Source organism: Erythrolamprus reginae, chromosome Z, assembly GCF_031021105.1.
Source record: "Erythrolamprus reginae isolate rEryReg1 chromosome Z, rEryReg1.hap1, whole genome shotgun sequence".
Taxonomy (NCBI): Eukaryota; Metazoa; Chordata; class Lepidosauria; order Squamata; family Dipsadidae; genus Erythrolamprus; species Erythrolamprus reginae.
The window spans coordinates 2,185,903-2,213,519 of NC_091963.1; the positions used below are offsets into that span (position 1 = coordinate 2,185,903).

The window sequence follows — 27,617 nt, forward strand, 5'->3', positions numbered from 1 at the left end:
CCCAAAACCCCAAAGCCCTAGTCCTCATCCCTCTCTACTGCCCTGCTTGTTAAAATCTTTATTATTATTTTTAAGCCAAAAAAACCCAGAGTGGCAAAAATAAAGGCTGGATGTCCGGCAGCAATGGAGGGGCTGGGTCTTCACACCATCGAGCTGACCTCGAAGGGCGCGTTCAGACGGTCCACCACGTCCCCCCGTTCGATGGCGGTCAGGGCCTGGCACAGGGTCTCCAGCATGGCCCCCTCCTGGGCCGACCAATCAGAGAGCAGCGTGTGGGCGGGGGCCTCTCCCCAGCCAATGGTCTCGATGGTTTCGTCCGGGTAGCCCAAGTGCTGGGCCAGAGTGCGCCAGTCTTTGCCGCAGGGGGTGGGCGCTTCCAGCATCTGCTCTACCGCCTCCTGCAGCGGGTGGGGGAGGCTGCTGTAGAGACGGGGGTCGGCTCTGGGTCCTGCGTGGGGAAGGAAAGGGATTCAGGTTGAAGGAGCCCCTCTTTCCTTCCTTCCTTCCTTCCCTCCTTCCTTCCCCTCTTCCTTTTTTTCTCCCTTCCTTCCTCTTTTTTTCTTTCCTTCTTTTCTATCCTTTTCATTTTCCTTCCTTACTCTTATCTTTCCATTTCTTCCTCCTTCACCTTTTCTGCTTTCTCTTTTTGTTTCTTTTCTTTTCTTTCCTTTTTCTCAATACTTCCTTCTCTTTTTCTCCTTCCATTCTCCCTCCTTCCCCTTTTCCTTCCCTTTCCTTCCTTTCCTTCTCTCTTTCTTTCCTCTCCCCTTTTCCTGGCACTCATTTCCTCTTTCTCTCTATTCCTCCCCTTCCCTCTTTTCCTTTCCTTTCCCCCTTTCCTTTCCTTCCCTTCCTTTTCATCTCTTCTCCTTTCCCTTCCTTCCTTTCCTTTCATTCCCTTTCCTTTTGTTTCCTTCCCTTCCCTTCCTTTCCTCTCCTCTCCCTCCTTCTTTCCTTTCCTTTCCCCTCTTCCTGGCACTCATTTCCTCTTTCCCCCTTTTCTTCTCCTTCCCTCTTTCCTTTCCTTCTCCTTTTCCTTTCCCTTCTTTTCCTTTCCTTCCCTTCCTTTTCTTTCATCTCTTCTCCTTTTCCTTCCTTCTTTTCCTTTCCTTCCCTTTCCTTTTGTTTCCTTCCTTTTCTTTCCTCTCCCTTCCTCCTTCTTTCCTTTCCTTCCCTTCTTTTTCTCTCCTTCCCTTTTCTTTTCCTTCCCTTCCTCCTTCTTTCCTTTCTTTCCCTTTCCTTCCTTTTCTTTCCCCCTTTCCTTTCTTATTCTTTTACTTCCTTCTCTATTTCTACTCCCTCCTTCTCTGCCCTTAATTTCATTTCTTCTTCTCTTGAAATAGGGACTGGAGTCCCAGTGTTCCCTCTAATTTTTTGGGGGGGGGGCGGAAAAGTATAGTGTCTGAGCGGCACTCCCTTTGGGACTGGGCGGCATTCTTTCCCTCTCACTCTTTCCCTCTCGGCTTCTGGGCAGGTTTGAAAAACTCTGAGTTGATGATGATTTTTAAGTGAGCCATTGCTCACTGCTCAGCTTAGAGGGAACTATGGACTGGACTCTAGCAGTCTGATTAATATCTGAACAGGGAGGCCAAAAAGTCAAGTCCAAAGAGTTCCCCATCAAAGTCCTGCTTGGTTCTTAGAGAAAGTTGGCTCTCCCTCCCTCCCTCTCTCTCCTGTGTGTGTAGCTACCTTACCCTTGTTCAACGGCTCCTGCAGGCTGTGAGTGTCGAGGAAGACCCCGCTGTCTCCGTGAAGTTTCTCGCCTTCAGGGGAGGACGCCAACTCCCCCATCCGGGCTTTGGCCAGCTGGTGCTTCTGTTTGCAGGTTGTCCAGCTGCACCAGAGCAGGAGGAGGCAACGATTTGGAGACTGTTAGGGCTGTTGGGTTGGCAAGATATTGGCTGCAGGTGTTGCAGACTGCCACAAGAGGGAGCTTATTTCTCTGAATCACTCCCTTTGTTTCCCTTTGTCTGGCTGCTCACTGTTAGGTTAGCTCTGCAATCTCTCTACATTGTAGTCATGTATTACAACTGAAATGTGTTTAGTTTGCTGATTATGGCAAAGACGACTGGGTAAGAAAGACACGTCCTCTCGTGAAATTGTTTCCTGCACATGCGCAGAAGCCAAATCTCACTCTAATGCGCCTGCCGGTCACCCGGATTTTCCACTACCGATGCAGCATTCTGCCGCCCCCCCCCCAATTCTGGTAGTAACCCGATACTGATCTCAGGGGTAAAAAAGGGAGGATGCTGTGTTTTAAAAAACTTCTTCCCGAGGGGTATTTGAAGAAGGCTGGGTAGGGCCCATAAGGATAGGGGTCCTCACCCCAAAGACTCACCATTTGAAGCCTACGTAAACAAGGAGTCCGACCACCACGGCGGCCAATATGGAGCAGTAGACAGGGATGATGTTGTTGGGATGGTCGTCTACCAGCGAGGGCCCAAACTCTGAAGACGAGTTGTGAGAATCGCTGCCTTCTGCCTCTAGGGGCGCCGTTCTTCTCGGATGGTCCTTCTGGGGCGCCCCTTCAGGCCGTTTCAGGATCTGCAGCTCTTTATCTGAAAAGGAAAATGGTTAAATGATCTAAGTATTTGGAAAGCAATTTAAAGAAATTAGAAACAAGTATGTAAAAACCAAGATGACAAAAAAGAGAAACGGTGGCAGAATTTGATAAACTATGTAACACAGGTTTAAAGGAATGAAGATCTAAGAAAATGGTTATTAAAAGTTGTAAAAATGTGTATTTTGAGTTAATGTTTTATTCTGACTTTTTTCTTTCATTTTATTTTACTCTAGACTGATTTAATCTTTCTTTTCTTTTTAGACACAACTCAGTTCTTGAATTTATTATGTAAGATGTTTTTAGATATATATGCTGTTAAGATACAGATACACATATGTATTCTTAGATATGATTGATTATAATGATATGTGTTTTAATTTATGTATGTTTTAAGGTGCAGAAAAATAAAAAACTTATACTCAACCCTCCCCCCCTCCACACACACACACACACACAAACACAAAAAAAGGAGTAGAAGAAAATAACAAGCAGACCCTTGTAAATTAATTTTGAAACAACCCCCAAAATATAGATAGTCATAGAAACATAGAAGACTGACGGCAGAAAAAGACCTCCTGGTCCATCTAGTCTGCCCTTATACTATTTCCTGCATTTTATCTTAGGATGGATCTATGTTTATCCCAGGCATGTTTAAATTCAGTTACTGTGGATTTACCAACTATGTCTGCTGGAAGTTTGTTCCAAGCATCTACTACTCTTTCATTAAAATAATATTTTCTCACGTTACTTCTAATCTTTCCCCCAACTAACCTCAGATTGTGCCCCCTTGTTCTTGTGTTCACTTTCCTATTAAAAAATACTTCTCTCCTGAACCTTATTTAACCCTTTAACATATTTAAATATTTCGATCATGTCCCCTCTTTCCCTTCCATCCTCCAGACTATACAGATTGAGTTCATTCAGTCTTTCCTGATAAATATTATACTTAAGACCTTCCACCATTCTTGTAGCCCGTCTTTGGACCTGTTCAATTTTATCAATCTCTTTTTGTAGGTGAGGTCTCCAGAACTGAACACAGTATTGCAAATATGGTCTCACCAGCGCTCTATACAGCAGGATCACAATCTCCCTCTTCCTGCTTGTTATACCTTTAGCTATGCAACCAAGCATCCTACTTGCTTTCCCTACTACCCGACCACACTGCTCACCCATTTTGAGACTGTCAGAAATCACTACGCCTAAATCCTTCTCTTCTGAAGTTTTTGCTAGCACAGAACTGCCAATACAATACTCAGATTGAGGATTCCTTTTCCCCAAGAGCGTTATTTTACATTTGGAAATATTAATCTGCAGTTTCCATTGCTTTGACCATTTATCTAGTAAAGCTGAATCATTTACCATATTACAGACGCCTCCAGGAATATCAACCCTATTGCACACTTTAGAGTCATCGGCAAATAGGCAAACCTTCCCTACCAAACCTTCCCCTATGTCACTCACAAACATATTAAAAAGAATAGGACCCAGAACAGACCCTTGTGGCACACCGCTTGTAACCTGTCCCTGCTCAGAATACTCAACTTACATCCAAAATGGTGCCCCAAAATTCCATTGCTCAGTGAAACAGTTGTTAGGTGAATTTTGCTCAATTTTACAACCTTTCTTGCCATAAATTGTTTAGAGAACAACTACAATTGTTTTGGAAGATACCCACAACTGTCCTTACACTTGTACAAGTAATCCTTGAATTATGACTACAATTGACTCCAAGATTTCTGTTTTTAGTTTTTGCCCCATTTTACCACCTCCCTTGCCATTGTTGTTAAGTGAATCCTTGCAGTTGATAGGTTAGGAAAAGCAAGTAGGATGCTTGGCTGCATAGCTAGAGGTATAACAAGCAGAAAGAGGGAGATTGTGATCCCGCTGTATAGAGCGTTGGTGAGACCCCATTTGGAATAATACTGTGTCCAGTTCTGGAGACCTCACTTACAAAAAGATATACTGATAAAATTGAACAGGTCCAAAGACAGGCTACAAAAATGGTGGAAGGTCTTAAGCATAAAACGTATCAGGAAAGACTTCATGAATTCAATCTGTAGAGTCTGGAGGACAGAAGGAAAAGGGGGGACATGATTTAAACATTTAAATATGTCAAAGGGTTAAATAAGGTTCAGGAGGGAAGTGTTTTTAATAGGAAAGTGAACACAAGAACAAGGGGACACAATCTGAGGTTAGTTGGGGCAAAGATCAAAAGCAACATGAGAAAATATTATTTGACTGAAAGAGTAGTAGATCCTTGGAACAAACTTCCAGCAGACGTGGTTGGTCAATCCACAGTAACTGAATGTAAACATGCCTAGGATAAACATAGATCCACCCTAAGATAAAATACAGGAAACAGCATAAGGGCAGACTAGATGGACCATGAGGTCTTTTTCTGCCGTCAATCTTCTATGTTCCTATGTTTCTAAGAGCTTGTGAAGAGTGTTTTTGCCTGACAAACCAAAGTACTGGACATTTATGGAGTTAATAATATTGTGAGTAGACTTTTGGCTGAGGAGCAACTGTGTGGTGCTTTATCTTATCAACTTGGCCTGAGGATCAGATGTTTTGGTTTGCGTTTGTGCAGTTCAACAAACGTCTTTGTAAATAGACTCTTTCTTTTTGAAACCTGTGTGTGTGAATTTTAATTTTGGGGCTAATTACCAGCTGGCTGCCATGCAAGAGAGAACACATACAACCCCAGGATACGCCGATCGTCATAAATACGAGACAATTGCCCAGCGTTTGAACGAAGGCTGACCACGTGACCACGGGGAGGCTACCACAGTTGCAAGTGTGAAAAAACAGTCATAAGTCCCGTTGCAGCTTTGAATGGTCATATGTCGAGGACTGCCTACAGAAGCCAAACACACATATCCCAAAATTATTTCTCCAAACTGAAAAAGACTGAAGGCTGGATCAGCACTCCATCCCCTGCTTGCAAAAAACCAGGCTAGATGGTGGAAAGGAAGGAAAAAACATCAGGAATTCATCGCTTTTTTTCCTAATTCTCTCTCCTCTCACCATCCCCTCCCGCACATCTGGCTCACATCTGTCTCTGCGCAGAGATACCGGCAAGTTCGCGGCTGGGATGGAAGTCCTGAAACCGTCAGGAATGTGTTTAGCCGGGAAGCATTGCCCGGATTGTAAGATTCCCTCCCTGTTGGAATCAGATTCCGTAGATGTGGGCAGTGAATGAACAAGAATCACAGAGTTGGAAGGGACCTTGGAGGTCTTCTAGTCCAACCCCCTACTCAGCCAGGAGACCCTTCTCTCCTCCTCTTCTTCCTTCTCTCCTCCTTCTTTTCCTTCTTCCCTCTTCTCCTTTTCATTCTCTCATCCTCCTCCTTTACCTTCTTGCCTCCTTTTCCTTCTCTCTTCCTCTTTTTCTCCTCCTTTTCCTTCTCTCCTCCTTCTTTTCCTTCTTCCCTCCTTTTTTCTTTTTCCTTCTCTCATCCTACTCCTTTTCCTTCTCTCCTTTTCCTTATCTCTATCTCCTCTTTTTCTCCTCCTTTTCCTTCTCTCTTTCTCCTTTTCATTCTCTCCTTTTCATTCTCTCTACCTCCTCTTTTTCTCCTTCTTTTCCTTCTCTCCTTCTCCTTTTCCTTCTCTCTACCTCCTCTTTTTCTCCTCTTTCTTCTCTCCTCCTCCTTTTCCTTCTTTCCTCCCCTTCCTTCTCTCCTCCTCCTTTTCATTCTCTCATCCTTCTCTCATCTATCACTTCCTTTTCCTCGTCTCCTCCTCCTTTCCTTCTCTTTTTCTCCTTTTCCTTCTCTCCTCTTCCACCTCCTCTTCTCCGCTTCTTCCTTTTCCTGTTTGTTTCTTTGTCAACAAGGCTTATAAAGCAACACAACTCTGACAGTGCAACTTGCCTGCACAAATCAGTTGTTGCTTTGTGTAGAATCACAGGGCTGTCTTGCTTTTAAGTTTTAAGCAATTGTTCGTGATTTTAGGGGTCCCTTTGACGGCCCGGAGCCGGATGGTCTTCTAAAGCCCACCAAAATCATGGCTATACAAGTACAGGGGGTCCCCAGGTTACACCCTCCCCGAGTTACGATGTTTCGTGGTTATGACACAGAACCGGCCCCCTCCTCCTGCCACGCTGCGCTTGCTTAGTTTGCTCTCAGTGCCCCAAATTTTGTTTGTTTGTTTGTTTGTTGGTTGATTGATTGATTGATTGATTGATTGATTGATTGATTGATTGATTGTTAGAGTTGGAAGGGACCATGCGGGTCATCAAGTCCAACCCCCTGCCTAAGCAGGAACCCTATAGCATCCCAGCCAAATGGCAGTCCAATTTCCTCTTTAAAATGTCCAGAGTATTGGAGTTCACAACGTCCGCTGATAGGTTGTTCCACTGGTTGATCGTTCTGACTGTCAAGAAGTTCTTCCTTATTTCCAGGTTGAATCTCTCCTTGGTCAGCTTCCAGCCGTTGTTCCTCGTCTGGCCCTCCGGTGCCCTGGAGAATAAAGTGATCCCCTCCTCTCTGTGGCAACCCCTCATATACCTGTAGACTGCTATCATGTCCGCTCTGCCCCTCCTTTTCTCTAGGCTATCCATGCCCAGTTCCCGCAGTCTCTCTTCGTAAGTCTTGGTTTCTAGACCCCTGATCATCTTGGTTGCTCTTTTCTGCACCTTCTCCAGAGTTTCAATGTCTCTTTTGAAGTGTGGTGACCAGAACTGAACACAGTACTCCAGGTGTGGTCTGACCAGGGCGTAGTAGAGTGGTATTAAGACTTCCCTGGTCTTGGAGTGTATTCCCCTGTTGATGCAGCTTAGGATTGTGTTGGCTTTTTTGGTAGCGGGCTCCAGAATCGCTGGCATTCACCAGCTCCAGTGCTTTCTGAACCGCGGGGGTTGGAAGAAGGCACGAACGAAGCACTTTACCAACCAGGCAATTTTTTTAGTCGTCGCGGTGACATCATGATGTGGCGACCTGGGGGCAGCCAGGCCCTTCATATTTGTGCATTCAAAGCTCAAATCAAGCTTTAGTGTAGCTGGCCCTGCTACAGGCTTGGGGGGAATCAGACCGTGTTAGAGCGAAATAGAGGAAGATCCCGGCTTACACCGAAATTCGGCTTACGATCCACCGTAGGAACGGATCGGCGTCGTAAGTCGGGGATACCCTGTACACTATCACGACTTACAATTTATTTGTTTGGTGACCGTTCAAAGTTACGACGACACTGAAAAAAAGTGACGTTGGACCATTTTTCACACCTTACGAACATCACAGCCTCCTGGAGGTCACATGATCAAAGTTTGGACCCTTGGCAACTGACTCATATTTGTAAAGGTCGCAAGTGTCTCATGATCTCTGAGACCTTCCGCCAAACCAATGTGGAAGCCAGGTTCACATAACCGACCGTATGACCGACTTCTGCAAGTGATTCAACTAGTTCTGATTTCTGACAGAAAAGGAAAGAAAAGGAGGAAGGATTGTGGAATGGAGGAAGAGGGAGAAAGAAAAGGGAAGGATGAAGGGAAGAAAAATGGAAGAACAGTGAGGTCAGGCAGGAAGGAAAGCAAGAAGAAGGCTTGGCTGCATAGCTAGACGTATAACAAGCAGGAAGAGGGAGATTGTGATCCCGCTGTATAGAGCGCTGGAGAGACCCCATTTGGAATAATACTGTGTCCAGTTCTGGAGACCTCACCTACAAAATTTTCTTTCTCCCTCTTCATCTCATTCTTTCTTTCTTTTTTTTCTCTTCCTTTCTTAATTTTTTTCCTCCCTCTTCATCTCTCTCTCTTTCATTCTCTATTCCTTTCTTAATTTTTTCTCTCTCCTCTTCATCTCTTTCTCTCTCTCTCACTTTCTTCCTCTCTTCCTCTCTAATTTTCTCTCTCTCCCTCTTCATCTCTCTCACTTTCTTTTTTCTCTCTTCCTTTCTTAATTTTCTCTTTCTCCCTCTTCCTCTCTCTTTCTCTCTCTCTTTCTCTCTTTCTTTCTTTTCTCTCTCTCTCTTTCTCTCTTCCTTTCTTAATTTTCTTTCTCCCTCTCCCTCTCTCTCTTTCTTTCTTTCTCTCTTCCTTAATTTTCTCTCTCTCCCTCTTCATCTCTCTCTCTCTCTTTCTCTCTCTCTCTCTTTCTTTTCTCTCTCTCTCTTTCTCTCTTCCTTTCTTAATTTTCTTTCTCCCTCTCTCTCTTTCTTTCTTTCTCTCTTCCTTAATTTTCTCTCTCCCTCTTCATCTCTCTTTCTCTCTCTCTCTTTCTTTCTTTTCTCTCTCTCTCTTTCTCTCTTCCTTTCTTAATTTTCTTTCTCCCTCTCCCTCTCTCTCTTTCTTTCTCTCTTCCTTAATTTTCTCTCTCCCTCTTCATCTCTCTTTCTCTCTCTCTCTTTCTTTCTCTCTTCCTTTCTTAATTTTATTCCTCCGTCTTCATCTCTCTTTCTCTCTCTCTTTCTTTCTCTCTTCCTTTCTTAATTTTCTCTCCCTCTCCCTCTTCATCTTTCCTTCTCTCTCTTTCTCTCTTCCTTTCTTAATTTTATTCCTCCATCTTCATCTCTTTCTCTCTCTCTCACTTTCTTCCTCTCTTCCTCTCTAATTTTCTCTCTCTCCCTCTTCATCTCTCTCACTTTCTTTTTTCTCTCTTCCTTTCTTAATTTTCTCTTTCTCTCTCTCTCTTCCTTTCTTAATTTTCTCTCTCTCCCTCTTCATCTCTCTTTCTCTCTCTCTTTCTCTCTTCCTTTCTTTTCTCTCTCTCTCTTTCTCTCTTCCTTTCTTAATTTTCTTTCTCCCTCTCTCTCTTTCTTTCTTTCTCTCTTCCTTAATTTTCTCTCTCTCCCTCTTCATCTCTCTCTCTCTCTCTTTCTTTCTTCTTAATTTTCTCTCTCCTCTTCATCTATCTTTCTCTTTTCCCTTCCTTTCTTAATTTTCTTTCTCCCTCTCCCTCTCTCTTTCTCTTTCTTTCTCTCCTTAATTTTCTCTCTCTCTCTCTCCCTCTCCCTCTTCATCTCTCTCTCTCTTTTTTTTTCTCTCTCTCTCTTCTGGTTGTGCCTGGGTTTTTTTTAGCACTGCTGAAAACAGACACATGCCCCATTGTGCATCTCTTCCCCCAAAGCAAACATGAAAGTCTGATTTCAGGGCTTAAGAGCGCTCCCCCCCCATCTCTCCCCCCCCCATCCCTCCCCCCCCCATCCCTCCACCAGCTGTGCACCCACAGCCGGGAAATAGTTGCAGGATGAGGCAGGCCAGAGCTGACAAATAGTGTGAATGTGAATGTGTCTGTGTGGAGCTGTGTGAGTGTGTGTGTGAGACTGCTGCCATTGACTCACCACTCTGCCCCACCCTTTCCTGCTCAGTCTATGGGGAGTCCTTCCTCCCCCCCCCCCTCTAGCCCTCCGCTTGCAGGGAGGATTAGAGACAAGGACTAAGAACAAAAGGAAGATTATGATGAATACCAGCAACTGTGCAGAGTCTAGCAGGCAGACAGAGAGAGAGAGAGACAGAAAGAGAAGAGAGAAAGAGAGACAGAAAGAGAAAGAGAGACAGAGAGACAGAGAGAGAAGAGAGACAGAAAGGGAGAGAGAGAAGAGAGAAAGAGAGACAGAAAGTGAGAAAGAGACGGAAAGAGAAATGGAGAGAGAGAATAGAGAGAGATAAAGAAAAAAGAGAAAGTGAGAGAGAGAAAGAGAGAAAGTGAGAAAGAGATGAGGAAGGGAGAGAGAGGAGAGAAAGAGAAAAGAGAGAAAGGGAGATAGAGAAAAAGAGACAGAGAAGAGAGAAAGAAAAGAGAAAGAGAGAGACAAAGAGACAGAAAGAGACAGAAAGAGAAGATAGAGAAGGAGAGAGACAGAAAGAGCAGGGAGGAAGAAAGGGGAAAGAGACAGAAAGAAAGAGAATGAGAAAGAGAGAGAGGAAGAGAACGAGCAAGCAGAAAACCCTCCCTAAAATAGCCAAGAGACTCTAGAAACAGGGACAAGAAGAAAGAGGATCCGAATTCAGATCTGTCCACCACTTCGGAGAATGGTCTCAAAAGAGTGACATCTTCTAGAAGGTGAACTTGATCGAGTTGTCCTGGGTTTGGGGCATGTTGCCTCCAGGTTTTGGGGTGCAAAGGGGAAAGAGAGAGAGAGAGAGAAGAAGGCAACCTAGCTGGGTATAGAAAAATAAGAGAGAATCTCCCTCCCTCCTAGCACTGATGATGTTCCCTAGTTGGGTCATGAAACGTCTGCAGGAAAGCCATATAGCTCAGAGCACACCCACAGTCTCCCTCCTCCTCCTCCTCCTCTTGGCAAACCTTCCTCCTTTCTAGCACTGATGATGTTCCCTAGTAGGGTCACGGGACGTCTACAATAAACCCACCAAGAAAACTCCTCCCAGTTCAACCGTGAGCTACAATTATTCTCTTCTGTCGGTCAAGAGTGGTGGGGCCTTTTGTGGGGACCTACGGAGGAAAAAACCCCTCCAAAAATGTCTAAATAAATAAATAGATCCATTACGATAAGTACATAACCCTCTGTAAATGAAAGTAGTCCTCACTTTACAACTGTTCACCATTCAGTTACAGCAACATGGGAAAAAAGTGACTTATGACCAGTCCTCACATTTACAACCATTGCAGCGTTTCCCACGGTCACATGATCCCAATTTGGGGACTTCGTAAACAGATATTGATTTAGGACAACTAGTGCTTAGATTTATATACAGAGGTACCTCTACTTAAAAACGCCTCTGCTTAAGAAATTTTCTAGATAAGAACCGGGGGCTCAAGATTTTTTTGCCTCTTCTTAAGAACCATTTTCTATTTAAGAACCGGAGCCTGGAAAAATTTCCCAGGAAATTTGAGAGCGGCACAAAGGCCCGGCCAGTTTCCTGCCATTTCCCCTTTAATCCCGGCCATCTCGGGCTTTTCTGGGCTGCCAGAGGAGCCTTTCGGTGGCGCTTAGGGAGGCTTTGGCAACCCAGAGCGAAAGGAGCGTTTTCCTTTCTCTGGGCGCTTGGAGAGGGAATAAACCACTTCGCTCCTTCACGCTGCCTCCCATACACCGGGCGCAAGGTTGCCTCCCAGAGCGCCTGGGCGCGGAAAGGCAAAATTGAGCCGGGGTGGCGCAGCAGGTAGAGTGCTGTACTGCAGGCCACTGAAGCTGACTGTAGATCTGAAGGTCAATGGTTCAAATCTCATCACCGGCTCAAGGTTGACTCAGCCTTCCATCCTTCCGAGGTGGGTAAAATGAGGACCCGGATTGTGGGGGCAATAGGCTGATTCTCTGTTAAAAAGTGCTATTGCTAACATGTTGTAAACCGCCCTGAGTCTAAGGAGAAGGGCGGCATAAAAATTGAATAAATAAATAAACAAATAAATAAATAAATAAATGAATGAATGAATAAATAAATAAATTGAATAAATAAAAGGGGACGCTCACCTAACCTTCTTCCTTGAGCAGCGACTGTCCTCCTCCTCCTCCTCTTCCTCCTCCCCCTCCCACCCAAATTCCGAGCTTTTATTTCTTTCCTAATGGGTTTTCATGCATTATTTGCTTTTACATTGATTCCTATGGGAAAAATTGCTTCTACTTACAAACTTTTCTACTTAAGAACCTGGTTACGGAACAAATTAAGTTCTTAAGTAGAGGGACCACTATACTTTATATTTTATATTTTATACTGCTTTGCAGACCTCTCTAAGCAGCTTATACAGTCGGCCTCTTGCCCCCCACAAACAATCGGGGTCCTCATTTTACCGACCTCAGAAGGACGGAAGGCTGAGTCAATATGCAGCTTGGTGGGATTTGAACTGCTAAATTGCAGCCAGCCGGCGGTGGGCAGAAGGAGCCTGCAGTACTGCACTCTGACCACTGTGCCACTGTGGCGCAGCATTCCCTAGGTCACAGAATCATCTTTTGTGCCATGGAAATTCTGGATCATCATTGTGGTCGTAGGGCGAGGACAATTAGTGCTCAAAGAGGTAAAAATTAAATTAACATCTGGTCAGTTAAGCCACAATTGTCTGGCTTCACAACATCTTCTACGCCTAATTACGAAGAGACCCACAATTGCCCTCACACTTGTGCAAGTAGTCCTTGAATTACGACCACAATTGACCCCTGAGATTTCTGTTTTTAGTTTGGCCCCATTTTACCACCATCGTTGTTAAGTGAATCTTTGCAGTTGATAAAGTTAGTCACACAGTTGTTAAGTGAATCCAGATTGACTTTGCTTGTCGGAAGGTCTAAACACCAGATCACGTGGCCCCAGAACATCGCAACCATCATAAGTACAAGTCAGTGGCCGAGAGTTTGAATTTTGTTCGCAGAGATGCTGCAACGGTCGTAAGTGTGAAAAACGGTCGAAAGTCCCTTTTTTCAGCGCTGTTGTAACGGTCACTAAATGAAGCGTTGTATTCCCCACACGTATCTCAGGTGTATCTCAGCTAGTCTAAGCTTCACCTTATACTGAATTTTGCAAGATGTGATGACGCCGAATCCTGAAAAATCTTAATCCAGAATCTTGAATTTCTTTCTTTCTTGTTGTTAATATTATAAAACATTTTATATTTAAGGAATTTTAAAAGTCAGTAAAAAAGCAAAGAAATCAGAATGGAGGAAGAAGTTTTGTTCAAACATCCCATTGCAGCACAAACATTAAAACCAACATTTACATTAAAATAAAACTCAGGGGGGGGGAAGTTCTTGTCTGGGAGAAATCTCTTTTTTCCTCAATTTACGACCAATTTACTAAGCAAGGCAAGTGATAAGCCAGCCACATCCTATTTTATGTCCTTTTTTGCCAAGGACATTTTGTTCAGTGAATCCCTGCAGTTGCTAAGTGGATCATGCGGTCATTAAGTGAATCTGGCTCTTCCCCCATTGGCCGCTGGGAACCCCTTGAACCCAAGACGCTGCAACAATCTTAAATACATGGATGCCAAGCCCTTACATTCTGAGAGAGATGCTGTGACAGTCATAAGTACGAGGATCAGTCGTAAGTCACTTTTTTCACTGCTATTGCATCTTCAAAATGGTTGCTCAGTGAATCGTCATAATTCAAGGACTGGATCACAAGTATCTAAAACCGGAATAGACACCACTTGGAAACTACTCTTTCCAGTTCTGTTGTAACTCCGAACAGTCACTAAATGGACAGTCAAAAGTTGAGGGTTGCCGGTGCACAAAACCTGACTCTCAAAGTCCTCGACTCACAACATTTTCTTTAATGACTGTTCAAAGTTACAACGGCACTGAAAAAAAAGTCACTCCGGACCGTTGAGGGTCACACGATCCAAGTTCAGAGGCTTTGGCTGCCGACTCGTATTCATGATGTGTGGCGGTGTCCCATGGTATATGATCCTCTTTTGCGACCTTCTGATCAGCAAAGTCAACAGAGGAACAAATTGGATTCACTTAACAACCGTGTCACTAATTTAAGTGACTCGCTTAACAACCATGGCGAGAAAGGTCGTAAAATGAGGCAAAGCTCCCTCTCACCAACTATCTTGCTTAGCAACAAAGATTACAGGCTCGATTGTGGTCGTAAATCGAGAACTACTTGCACGCCCCCAAATCTTTAGAGACGGTGCAGCTGTGAGCCGATCAGGAGGAGGCTCCACTCACCGGCCGCTAGTGCTCTCTGGGGTCATCACGGGCATTCGGCTTCTACGCAGGCACAACAAATGAAATTGTGCACCAGGACGCTCTGGCGGGTGAGATTTTCGGCAATTTCTCTGCTTCCACACATGCGCAGAAGCAAAGAAATTCTGAAAATCGGCAAAACATCACATGCGAGAGTGTCCTTGCGCAAGATTTTGTTGGCTGCACATGTGTAGGAACCAAATCTTGGATGTGCACACATTGGGAGGGAGAAAAAGAAAGAAAGAGAGAGAGAGAAAAGAGAAAGAGGGAGAGAAAGAGCGAGAGAGAAAGGGAAAGAGAGAAAGAGAAAGAAGGAGAAAGAAAGAAAAAGAGAAAGGCAGAGAAAGAGAGAGAAAAAGAGAAAGAGAGAGAGAGAAAAGAGAGAAAGAGAAAGAAAGAGAAAAAGAGAGAGAAAGAGAGAGAAAGAAGAAAAGAAAGAGAAAAGAAAAAGAGAAAGGCAGAGAAAGAGAGAGAAAAAGAGAAAGAGAGAGAGAGAAAAGAGAGAAAGAGAAAGAAAGAGAGAAAAAGAGAGAAAGAAGAAAAGAAAGAGAAAAGAAAAAGAGGAGAGAAAGAAAAAGAGAGAGGAAGAGAGAAAGAGAAAAGAGAAAGAGAAAAGAGAGAAAGAAAAAGAGAGAAAGAGAGAAAAGAGAAAGGAAAAAAGATAAAAAGAGAAAGATAAAAAAGAGAGAGAAAGAAAAAGAGAAAAAAGGGAGTGAGAGAAAAGAGAAAGAGGGAGAGGGAGAAAGAGTGAAAGAGGGAGAGAAAGAGAAAGAAAGAGAGAAAGAGAAAGAGAAAGAAAGAAAGAAGAAAAGAGAAAGAGGGAGAGAAAAAGAGAGAAAGAGAAATAAAGAAAGAGGGAGAAAAGAGAAAGAGGGAGAGAAAAAGAGAGAAAGAGAAAGAAAGAGAAAAGAGAAAGAGGGAGAGAAAGAAAGAAAAAAGAGAGAGAAAGAGGAAAGAGAGAGAAAGAAAAAGAGAGAGAAAGATGTAGAAAAAAGAGAGGAAGAAAAAAGAGAGGAAGAGAGAGAGTGTGAAAAGAGAAAGAGGGAGAGAAAGAGAAAGCAGAAAATCCTCCCTACAACAGCCAAGAGATGCATTCGCAAAAGCAAAAAACCCACCGAGAATCAACGAAACCTCATGTGCGAGAGCATCCTTGCGAGAGATTTCACTTGCTGCGCATGCGCAGAAGCCAAACCTCGTGCGTGCATGCACATCTCACTTTCCGCAACTGGAGCCCCGATCCCAGCTGTACCGGCTGCAACCCATTGCTGGAGCAGATGCAATCGCACCCTCCGGGAGAACAGGTCCGCAGAATCCAGTAGATCCCTGCTGGGCAGCCCGCGTCTTGATCCTGAACCCCCTCCCCCATCCATCTTCCCCATCTGTGCGTCCACGTACCCATGCAGAGAGTGTCCGAGGAGGGCGTGCACGGCTGGATCATGACTTCCTTCGGTCCGCATTCTCGTCGGCAAAGCAAGCACGGCTCGTACGGGCTCTTCACCTCCGAGTAGTAACCCTCGGGGCATTTCTGGCACAACGTGTCACTGCTGGGCTTGCACTCCTGGGTCGCCCCGTGGCCTTCCACGCACACTCGGCAAGGGACACAGGACCCTCCAGGCTGCGTCTCGTTTCCGGGCTCCAGGTAGTGTCCGCGCGGACAGCTGGTGGCGCAAACGGTGTTGCGGGCCGCCGTGCAGGAATCGTGGATGGAAAGTTGTCCCGGGCATGTGGAACACGGCCGGCAGGGGTCCGTGGCACTCACAGTGGGGGAGAATGTCACACCTGCGAGAAGAGGGAAAGCCACAATCCACGGGCATGAGGTCAACGTCCAAATTTGGGGGCAAAGGCTGCAATCAAATTTCTGGAACTTTTGGATTTGCACAATTAAGAGTGGACGAGCAACTTATTTACTTATTTATTTAATTATTTGATTTTTATTCCGCCCTCCTCCTTAGACTCAGGGCGGCTTGCAACATGTTAGCAATAGCAACTTAAGGCACATGCGCGCAACACCAGCAAGCGATACAGTAGAAAAACAAATGGGAGTCCCCAACTTACGACCGTAATGGAGCCTGCCCAGGACAGACGTGATTTGTGACAGTCCTCATACTGACGACTCCCACAGTCACATGATCAAAATCCAGTTGCAGTCAGCAACTGGCCTGTACTTAGGAAAGCTGCATCATCGTTTGCAGCCATTCCTGCTGGTTTCCAATAAACAAAGGGGGAAAGCCGGATTCGCTCCGGTGCCATCGTGGCTGGTCCGTCGAGCGGCGCCATCTTTTTTTCTGAATTTTGGGGCCTTATTTTGATTCCTGCACAGGTGCAGAAGCAAAATCTCGCGAGGTGACACTCGTGCACGTGCAATTATTATCGATCTGTAGAATAGTATTACTGTATAATATATTATATTATGTAATAATAATAATAAAATATAATATTATATAATATAATATTATTATCCATCTCTATGGGACTGATTTTGTTCTACATCTGTACTAGGGTCCAAACTGGGGTTTTATACACATACAAACACCTGTATACACAAAGTAGGTAATGTATATTTTTGTGTGCCTGTGTGTAATATCTATATACACATATCATATGGCACATATACATAGAATTAAATAGTATATTTTGGATGTTCAATAATAGTAAATAGAGAGGGAAATTGTATCTCTTTGAGGCAAGGAGAGGCCAGGCCCCCTAACACTAACCCTTGACGCCCGTGACGTCAAGTTGTCCACCTTTAAGCCACCCCCCGGGGCACATGATTGTCAAGCCACTCCCACCTGGTCACATGGTTGACAAGTCACTCCAACCCGGTCACATGACCATCAAACCACACCCACAAAACAAGACACGCCGACAGTGTGGTAGTAAAAACACACCGCAAAGGAACGTGATACTCACTTTCTTGGCAGGGTTCACAAACAGTGTTGGTGCTCCCACAGGGCACTTGTGCGCCAAAGCCTGGGGGACACAAGGTGCAACACTCTCCCGTTGAAGCCACCTGCCCGTTTTCGCAGCCTTGATTTGCCAGTAGCAGCTGAAATCAGAGTCAGATCGGAAAATCAGACCAGGAGCTAAAAATCCGGGCTTGCAAATTCCATAGCTTTGCAATCTCTTGAAACCCCTTTCTCTCCTTCCCAACTCTTAAAACCCCAGACGGTGAGAAATATTGAACAGGGCGACTTTTAAGATGCGTGGACTTCAACTCGCAGAATTCATAGCGGGCTGAGGAATCCTGGGAGTTGAAAAGAACTACAATGCCCATTGTTCCCAACGTGGCTGGGTAATGGAGTCTTAAACCAGGTGCAGAAAAGGAAATGGAGAAGGGAAAGGAAGAGTAAATAGTTTAATGGAAGTAGAACTCAACACCTTTGTGCAGTAGGTTGGGTTGAAAGAGAGAAAGATTGCCCAAGGTCGCCAGCAGGCTTTTTGTACCTACGGCAGAACTAGAACTTACAGTTCACCCAGTTGGGTTCATGGCTAAGTCAGGACTAGAACTCACCACCCTTTGGTTTGTAGCCAGCAACCTTCACCCCTACACCAATCCAACTTCCTTTTGCCACATCCTTTGCTTAGACACCCCCTATTCTTATTTCAACCCTCCCCCACCTCCATTACCCAGCCACGTTGGGAACAATGGGCATTGTAGTTCTTTTCATTTGCAAGATTTATATGCCTGGGCTTTGAATTCCAGCATTTGTTTTCTGCATATATACATATTTTTGGTTGTTCACAGTGGCAAGAGGGGCTTCTAAGTTTCCCCAGACACCGCCCTGCGGGGGTCTCTCTTAATAACCTTCGGAATGCACCAGAATCCCACCCCCCACCAACCCGCCTGCGATCGTAGGTCCAGCGAGGAGGAATCTGTGCCTGGGGCAGAAGCAGCTGGCAGTCAAGAATGTCTCTGCTCCCCCCCACACCCACCCTGGGCCAAAGAAACAAAAACTACCTCTGTTCCTTCCAGGGTCCCGTAACACCCCCCTCCCCGTCCCTGAAACCCACCCGCTCGGCTGCTCCCTCTGCCCCCCACCCCACAGATACTAAGCCCCTCTTCTAATTAAGCCCAAACCTGCCCTGTCACTCTGGGAGGGAGCAGATCGTATTACACACACCCCTTCCTCAAAAGGATATATAACCCATCCTTCTTCCAAATAAAGAGAGAGAGAAAGAGGGAGAAGGATTTCGTCTCCTTTTTGGGAAGGAGAATTTTGAAATAAGGTCCTCGACTTACGACGATTCGTTTAGTGACCGCCATGGAAAAAAAAAAGCAACTAATTATGCCCCCAAAACAAAAAAAGATTCTGGAATAGAATAAATAAATAAGTACAGGAAATAATAATAATAATAATAATAATAATAATAATAATAATAATAATTCCATTTATATGCCGCTCAACTCCAAAACGACTCTGAGAGGCTGTAACTCTGAGCGGAAATAACTCAAACCTCAATTGAATTCACACCAGAGCTCCTTCTCCTAAGAAATTTTCAAAAAAGAACACAATAAAAGTATTAAGTCTACAGAGAGGGGCGGCATACAAATCTAATAAATAAATAAATTAAATACTTGGTACTACTACATATATTATTTATTTATTTATTTATTTATTTATTTATTATTATTATTTATTAGATTTGTATGCCGCCCCTCTCTGTAGACATCTGCGCAACTCTGGAAAAATCCAGAAACTCCTTCAGAGAATATGATAATCAAAAAGATTTATGAGTGTGTAAGAAATGGATAGGATCACTTTGCAATTATGGGACCAAAAAGGAATCAAGATTATTACGACATTTGGGAAAGATGGTCCCAGTGGACTGAGAATAGGAAAAAGAAAGATGATTAATAACTGAATATAATGTGTAAATATATAAATAGAAAAGTTGAATACAAACGTGATAATAGAAGTAATAAATACATACGATGTGATTTTGTATAGAGAAAAAGGAAATAAGTGATGTTATGTAAAGAAATATGTGATTTGTACAGAGAAAATTAAAATATGTAACAATGCAGAATTACTCACCATTGTTTTTTAAAGAAAAGATTGAAAAATGAAGAACATTTAATTTAAAAAAAGAAAAAAGAAAACTAGTGACCGTTTTTTATGCTTGCAACCATCCTTCTTGTGGTCATGCAAAGTTCGGAAACATCTTGTCAATTAACCCGGATCTACTCCACTTAGTGGCGAAACAGAATTGCAGTCTTAACAATGTTGGGCAAGAGCGAATTGTAAAATGGAGCGGCAGATTCATGATTTTGCTGTGGCTCAGCTGTGGGTCATAACTCAAGGACTACTTGTAAATGGTTTCTCCCCACAAATTGACTTTGTCTTTCCACACTGCTCCTTAACATGGAGGATCCAACTGTCCTTCCTGATTTGACACGGCCTCCTTTTAGGACACTGTTGTTCAAACTAGGTAACGTTAAGATGGGTGAAATCAACTCCCAGAGTTCCCCAGCTGTCCAAAAGCATCACGGGTGGGGGATTCTGGCCCGGGAGTCACTGCTCACAGTCACTCATGCCCTCATCACCTCGAGGCTCGACTACTGTAACGCTCTCTACATGGGGCTACCTTTGAAGAGTGTTTGGAAACTTCAGATCGTGCAGAATGTAACTGCGAGAGCAATTATGGGCGTCTCTAAGTATTTATTTATTTTATTTATTTATTTATTCGATTTTTATGCCGCCCTTCTCCTTAGACTCAGGGCAGCTTACAACATGTTAGCAATAGCACTTTTTAACAGAGCCAGCCTATGGCCCCCACAATCCGGGTCCTCATTTGACCCACCTCGGAAGGATGGAAGGCTGAGTCAACCTTGAGCCGGTGATGAGATTTGAACCACTGACCTTCAGATCTACACTTCAGTGGCCTGCAGTACAGCACTCTACCTGCTGCGCCACCCCGGCTCAGTATGCCCATATCACTCCAACACTCCGCAGTCTGCATTGGTTGCCGATCAGTTTCCGGTCACAATTCAAAGTGTTGGTTATGACCTACAAAGCCCTTCATGGCACCGGACCAGAATATCTTCGGGACCGCCTCCTGCCGCACAAATCCCAGCGACCGGTTAGGTCCCACAGAGTCGGCCTTCTCCGGGTCCCGTCAACCAAACAATGCCGTCTGGCGGGACCCAGGGGAAGAGCCTTCTCTGTGGGGGCCCCGACCCTCTGGAACCAGCTCCCCCCTGAGATTAGGATTGCCCCCAACCTCCCTGCCTTTCGTAAACTCCTTAAGACCCACCTCTGCTGTCAGGCATGGGGGAACTAAACATCTCCCCCTTGCCCATGTTGTTTTGCCATTGATTGATTGACTGTGTGTCTGTTTTTATATACATTGGGATTGTTTTATGAATTTATTAATTTTAAACTGTAATTAGATTGGTGGGCATTGGATTTGTTATTATGTAATGTTTTTATTATTGTTGTGAGCTGCCCCGAGTTTGCGGAGAGGGGCGGCATATACAGTAAATCCAATAAATCTATCCATCTTAAAAGTTGGAAAATGCTTGAAATCTTGAAAGTTAGAAGGGCCACCTTCTGTCCTTGCTGGCACAGAGAAGAGGGGCACAAGTTATTTTTCCAAAGCACTAGAAGGCCAGACAAGAAGCAACTAATCGGAGATTTAACCTAGAATTAAAGATAATTTATTTTGGACAGTGAGAACAATTAACCGGTGGAACAGCTTCCCTCCAGAAGTTTTGGGTGCTCCAACACTAAGGGACTAAGTAATTTATCAGAAATGGCAGTAAGAGGTCAGTAAGGGGCGAGTACAAGGGCACTAGAGTGCCTTCCGTCCCCTGTCCTATTGCTCTCCTATATCTCCTATACCTTCTTCTATTCCTGTATCTCTTCTTCTGTTCTTTCATTGATACGTTCTATTCCTATACCTTCTTTTCTATTCTTTCATAGATATATTTTACTATGAGTATCTCCTCTATAACCTTCATCATGTATTTTACTATGTGTTTATAGATATATACCCACTAAAACCCTCATTGTGTATTGGAAGAAAGAAAGGAAGGAAGGAAGGAAGGAAGGAAGGAAGGAAGGAAGGAAGGAAGGAAGGAAGGAATGTTGGATTAGCAGACCTCCAAGGTTTCCCAGGCAATAATCCAAACAGGAAATGTTTTCGGTAGATCGCTCACTGTCTTAGATTTCCTGGTGGTGCCCCATCCACAAGCCAGCTGATTTTCTCAGAAAGACCAGGTCAGCCAGTCCTAGAAGTTGGTCCTTCTGTGAAGACACCTCTTCATTTATGAAAGGGAGAAGGAAATCTCTCCCCTTTTCACCAGACGAGAAATGTTTATGCCCTGCAGCATTTTGGCAGGGAGAGACGAAACTGGCGTCTTCTGGATTCCTTCCAATTTTGAACACACAACTATGTGCGCACAGACCCAAATAGGCAGCCTGAATTCTCCTGCTGTTTTATCTAAGCCAGAAATCTCTGCAGGCAAACGTAGCAGTGTGTAAAAATTGAAAAGTGCAGGTGGTCCTTGAATTACGACGGTTCACTTAGTGACCGTTCAAACTTCCAACAGTACTGAAAAAAAGTAACTTTATGACCATTTTTCACACTTAATGACCACTGTAGCTTCCTCAGGGTCACTTGATCAAAATTCAAACAATCAGCAACTGGCTGGTTAATAATGTCGGTCGCGTGTGTGAACCTTCTGATGAAGTCAGTGAGGAAGCTAGATTCACTTAATGCCCATGTGACTCGCTTAACAACTGCAGCGATCCACTTAGTGCCCATGTGACTCGCTTAACAACTGCAGTGATTCACTTAATGACCAAGCGACTCACTTAACAACTGCAGCGATTCACTTAAAACTGCAGTGATTCACTTAATGCCCATGTGACTCGCTTAACAACTGCAGTGATTCACTTAATGACCAAGCAACTCACTTAACAACTGCAGTGATTCACTTAATGACCAAGCGACTCACTTAACAACTGCAGTGATTCACTTAATGCCCATGTGACTCGCTTAACAACCGCAGTGATTCACTTAATGCCCATGTGACTCGCTTAACAACTGCAGTGATTCACCTAATGATGATGAGGAAGCCGCCCAGAGTCCTTAGGGAGTTCGGCAGCAAACAAACTGAACCAAATAAATAAATAATAAAATAAAGGTTGCAAAATGGGCAAAAGTCACAGTTGTCTTGCTTAACAACATAAATTTTAGTCTCAGCTGTGGTCATAAGTCGAGGACTACTTATATAAAGCGGTTATGGGTTTTTTTTGACAGCCAGACTTCCATCTTTGTGAGAGCCACACAAAAATGTGAAGAGTGACACTAGAAAAATGCACCCTCCGTTCATCCCAATGTGAAATCTGCTAGAAGGAAGCATAAAATTCGAACTCTGAAAGGCACCCTAGAGATCATCCAAACCCCTGCCCAAAACAGGACTCTATATGTATATCCTCCGGGACCGCCTTCTGCTGCACGAATCCCAGCGACCAGTTACGTCCCACAGAGTTGGCCTTATTTATTATTTAGATTTGTATGCCGCCCCTCTCCGAAGACTTCTCCAGCTCCCGTTGACTAAACAATGCCGTTTGGCGGGACCCAGGAGAAGAGCTTTCTCTGTGGCGGCCCCGGCCCTCTGGAACCAGCTCCCCCCAGATATCAGAGTTGCCCCCACCCTCCTTGCATGGGGGAATTGAGATATTCCCTTTCCCCCTTGGCTTATAAAAAAATTATGCATGGTATGTCTGTATGTATGATTGGTTTCTTAAATTGGGGTTTCTTTTTAAATTAACTTAAATATTAGATTTGTTTATATTGTTTTATTACTGTTGTTAGCCACCCCGAGTCTACGGAGAGGGGCGGCATACAAATTTGATTAATAAATAAATAAATCCATATATACATGTATAGATATAGATATACATACACATACAGATAAATGCACACCGTCCCAAACAAACGGTTGTCAAATCTTTTCTTGAAAAATAGAAAGTGGGGGTGAAACAGCCTTAGCACTTCTTTCTTGGGGTGGGGGTTAATCTGAACAAGCCCCCTCGCCAAATCTCAGCCCCAGATCCTCTGAAGCCCAAAACTCCTTTTAATACAGCCAGGTTGCGAGAAAGGGACCCAACTGGTCAGTTTTCCTTTCAAAACATGCCTCATCCCTTCCTCTGTAAAATGGGCCTCCTGACAAGGATTTATTTATTTATTTATTTTATTATTTAGACTTGTATGCCGCCCCTCTCCAGCTAGGAGTAATAGACCCTCCCCTCTATCTGGAGTTTGAAAGGAGAAGTTTGATTGGCAGATGTGGTGGGGTGGGGAAGGGAGTTTAGTTTAACTGGAGGAAACATTGATATCCTGTGGCTGAATCACAGGTGTGGTTTAGAGGAAAGGAGACCACCAAGTAAAGAAGGGTTTTCCGTTTTTGTTTTTGTTGTTGTTGTTAACCTTCATGTTCATTCTTATGCAAGTTGTTTAGAAATTCAGAGGTCTTCAAACTTGGCAACTTTTAAGACTTCTGGACTTTAAGATGGATGTTTCTCTAATTTGGAAACTGTAAGAAGGGGGTTTCCCCCCCCCTCCTATAATTCCCCCTCCCTGCCTGCTTCAAGGGGGTGGGCTTCATGCTGGCTGGGGGATTCTGGGAATTGAAGTCCACCCCTTTTTAAAGTTGCCACGTTGCAGAAAGATTGGTAGAAAAGTACTTCCAAAATGTGTTTTTTTTTTAAACATACTCCTTTAGGGAAAAGATGCTGTTTTAGAAAGAAAGAAATCCAAAAATTTATAATTTGGCAGACTTACCAAGAAGTAAAAATAAAGGCAAAATATCCATATATGCAAGCAGTCCCCCAAAACCAAATAGGTGCTATTAACATTAATATTCCCTCCTATTTTTTTTGAAACAGCTTTTTCCAGTTGCAAAAAAATATATAATTATTATTGCTGTCATTGCACAGATCGAAACAGAAAACAAAATAAATGCTTACAGCAAATTTTTTGCTGGGTTTTTTTTTTGTGTGTGTGTTTATCCTCAATTCCACAATTTCACAGTGCAGACAGTCCTTGACTTACAACATTTCATTTAGCGACAGTTCAAAGTTACAGCAGCCCTGTAAAAAAGGGACTTAAGACTGGTTCACACTTAACGACCATTGAAGCATCAAAATTCACGTGATGAAAATTCGGACTCTTGGCAACTGATTCATATTTATGACCATTGTCGTGTCACAGAATCATGTGATCCCCATTTGAGACCTTCTGACAAGCAAAGGAGGAAGTCAGATTCACTTAACGGCCGTGTTCGTTATTAATTTAATAACTGCAGTGAATCATTTAACAACAGTGGTGAGAAAAGTTGCGAAATGGGACAAAATTGAACAAATGTTTCACTCAGCAACAGAAATTTTGGCCATAAATCGAGGGCTACATGGAAACTTTCCGAAGTATTTTAATTACTGTTGTTTAAAGTCAAACAAAGTCTTTAAGCTGTGTGTTTGTCTTTAGGAAAATGGCTCTTAGATAAAATATTACAATCTTCATTTCCAGCTTCAGTGAGAACTTTAATCCTTTTTTTTCATTATTTTTTTCATTGGCTGGGCTAGAAAGAGAAGCTGGGTGGGAATTAATGGGACGAGAACAATAGATATTTTGAGCTCCTTAACAATATGTTTTGCATTAGGCCAAAACCCTTGCAAGTCGTTTTTTAAATTCTTTGCAATTTCTGTCCTTTTAACTGGTCTCTGTATCTATTTATACACGATATTTAAATTGCAAGCCCTTAGCAGCCCAGCTTTGGCAAAAATGACACACCATTCCCTTTGTCTCAAAATAATTTTGTTTTAACTGTGCATGCAAACAGATTCTTTCCTGTTTTTTTATATTTAAAAAAGTTTATTGTGCCTCTCTTTTGTCTTTTCAGCCTAGATATTCATTCCTCTTTGTTTTAGTTCAGTTTTTAAGAGAAGTTGTCCTTCAGAACCCAAACTTGATTTTGGGCAGTTCTACAAAGCACCATTGGCATTGTAGTATTATTGATATTGTAGTGCTATTGCTAATCAATACATACACTTAACTTTTCTATTTGGAATTTATCTTTGCATCAGAAATGTATTTTTGCCCTGGGGTTTTATTTTCCTATTTGGATTATATTTCTGGAATGCAATTTTATTTTTGCATGAGTTTAATTTTGCTATCCGAGTTTTAGTTCTACATTGGGGCTACATTTTTGTATGTGTCCCAGAGCAAGGGAGATAGGCCACTATATACATCATCGTCATAAATAAATAATAAAAATGCTAGAAATGGCTTCTCAAATGCCTACTTTCCTTATACTGTATTCCATTTACTTGTCATCATGTAACATCCAAAACCAGGTAAAACCAAAGCATTCACACATTATGTCAAAGGTGGGTTCAGGTCAGGTTAACAGAATTTAGCGTGCAGAGAGTTCCAGGGGAGAGAAGCTGACTTCGTTGGGGAAGTCCACCCCCACAAACCCCAAACAAGGCAATGTATGAATCAAACAAGGGTTTTAATACGTTCATCGGGTTAAGGGTGTTGTGGGAATGCAAAACCAGGCTTGTGCTGTCTCATTTGCACTTTTCTTGTGGAATGTCTATTGTGCTGTACTATTTTGTTAATCTTTCTGCAATAGCAGAGCTCAACTTTTACGCTTGAATTAAGCCCCGAAAGTGATAGTTGGGCCAAGCTTTGCCAGGGAATAAACCAAATCAATTTAAATTTAAAAGGGAGACCAACTGACCAAAGAGTCCCAAAGACAGAGAAAGAGACAAGTCAATTCTTCCCATTTCACAGAGTGGGAAACTGAGTCCAAAATGTAAATGAGGAAAAGATTGGAGGAGACACTCAAAAGGAATAGTCAGGAATTGAACCCCCGCCTTTCCCCCAAATTATTCCTCTTCCTTACTTTTTCCTGTCTTTATTTTTTCTTCTCTTTCCTTCCTTTTCTCCTCCTTCCCCCTCCTTCTTTTTCCTTCCTTCCCTTTCTTCTCCTTCCTCCTCTCCTCCTTTCCTTCCTTTCTTCCTCTCCCTTCCTTTTCCTTACTCCTTCCTGTCTTTCTATTCCTTTTTCTGTCTTTCCTATCTTTCTTCCCTTCCTTCTTTCCTTCTTTCTTCTCTTTTGTCTTCCTCTCCTTCTTTTCTTCCTCTCCTTCCTTTTCATTCTCTTTTTCTCTCTTCTTCTTCCTGTCTTTTTATTTCTTTTTTTGTCTTCCTTCCTTCCCTTCACCCCTCTTTTTCTCTCTTCCTTCCTTTCTTCTTTCTTCCTTCTCCTTCATGTTGCCCTCCTCCTCTCCTTCCTTTCTTCCTCTCCCTTCTCTTTTTCCTATATTTCTATTCCTTTTTCTGTCTTTCCTATCTTTCTTTCCTTCCTTTTCCTTCCTCCCTTCCCTTCTCCCCTCTCTATTTCCTTCTTTCTTTCTTTCTTTCTTTCTTTCTTTCTTTCTTTCTTTCTTTCTTTCTTTCTTTCTTTCTTTCTTTCTTTCTTTCTTTCTTTCTTTCTTTCTCTCCCTCTCTTTCCTTCCTTCTACCCTCCCTCCCACTTATCTCCCAGATAGACTGAAAGAGAGTTTGAAGCAGATGGCCTTGGGACATACACACAACCTCCCCCAGCCCCCTGCCAGCTTCAACACATGGAGCCCCCACCCTTTTTGGGGGGGGAGGCGTATTCTCAGGACCCGCTTCCTCCTGCGTTGCAGAGCCAATCCCCCCCCTCCCCGGGCTAGACTTTTGCCCGGTTCTGCCGGGCGCGTGTCGTGCGTCCCTTTAACCCCCCGCGTGGCTCAGAAAAGGAGGCGCATTCAGAACACGGGTCGTGTGAACGGGGTATATGGGAGGGGGGGCGAGGGAAACAGACCCCACTTTCCTACAAGTTGGAGCCAGTTTGCGAAAGACCCCAAACTCCCACCCTGCCCCCACCAACAGCCGGATCCCCCACCCAGCCCCCCCACCCACCGCGGAGCCTTCTCTCTCGGGGGAGATGCGCAGGGTCCCAAGGAAACCCTCAGTCTCCGATCTCTGGATCTCCCTATTTTTGCTTGCAAGCCCCTTAAGGAGGGACACCCCCGCCCCATGCTTGGAGGAGGGCGACCCCCGCAGTGACCCACCTTGGCCGCCCACAGCTGCAGCGCCAGGACGAAGCGCCGCATCGGTTTCATCTTCGCCGGGACGTTCGGGAGGCAGGAGGGCGCTTGTGGGCCGGGCAGCGGGGAGAGAGAGACCCTCTTTTCTGCCCACTCCTGGGAAGGTCGCGGGTGGGTGGGTGGGTGGGAGAGAAAAAGCAGAAGCAGGAAGGCTCCGGGCCGGGGTCGCAGACAGACCGGCAGATGTGTCCCCTCCTCCCGCCCGGCTGCCAAGAGGGAAGCAAAGGACGCGACCCTTCCCCAATTTGCCAGCCCAGAAAAAGAAGCGGCGCCCCTTTGAAGTGGCGGAGTTAGCTGGGGGTCGCCGCTTCCCTCCGGGATGGGTTGGG

At 44.1% G+C, this 27,617-nt stretch overlaps 1 protein-coding gene across 1 annotated transcript; it reads right to left on the reverse strand.

The window, feature by feature from the left end:
* Positions 1–89: 89 nt before the first annotated feature.
* Positions 90–27,303, reverse strand: LOC139153230 (tumor necrosis factor receptor superfamily member 16-like). The gene is made up of 6 exons (XM_070726895.1): positions 27,253–27,303; positions 17,048–17,183; positions 15,533–15,916; positions 2,339–2,558; positions 1,695–1,834; positions 90–448 (listed from the first exon to the last, which is right to left on the reverse strand). Exons 1-6 carry the CDS (start codon positions 27,301–27,303, stop codon positions 141–143), a joined length of 1,239 nt encoding a protein of 412 aa, XP_070582996.1. The 3' UTR covers positions 90–140.
* Between the last annotated feature and the right edge of the window lie 314 nt (positions 27,304–27,617).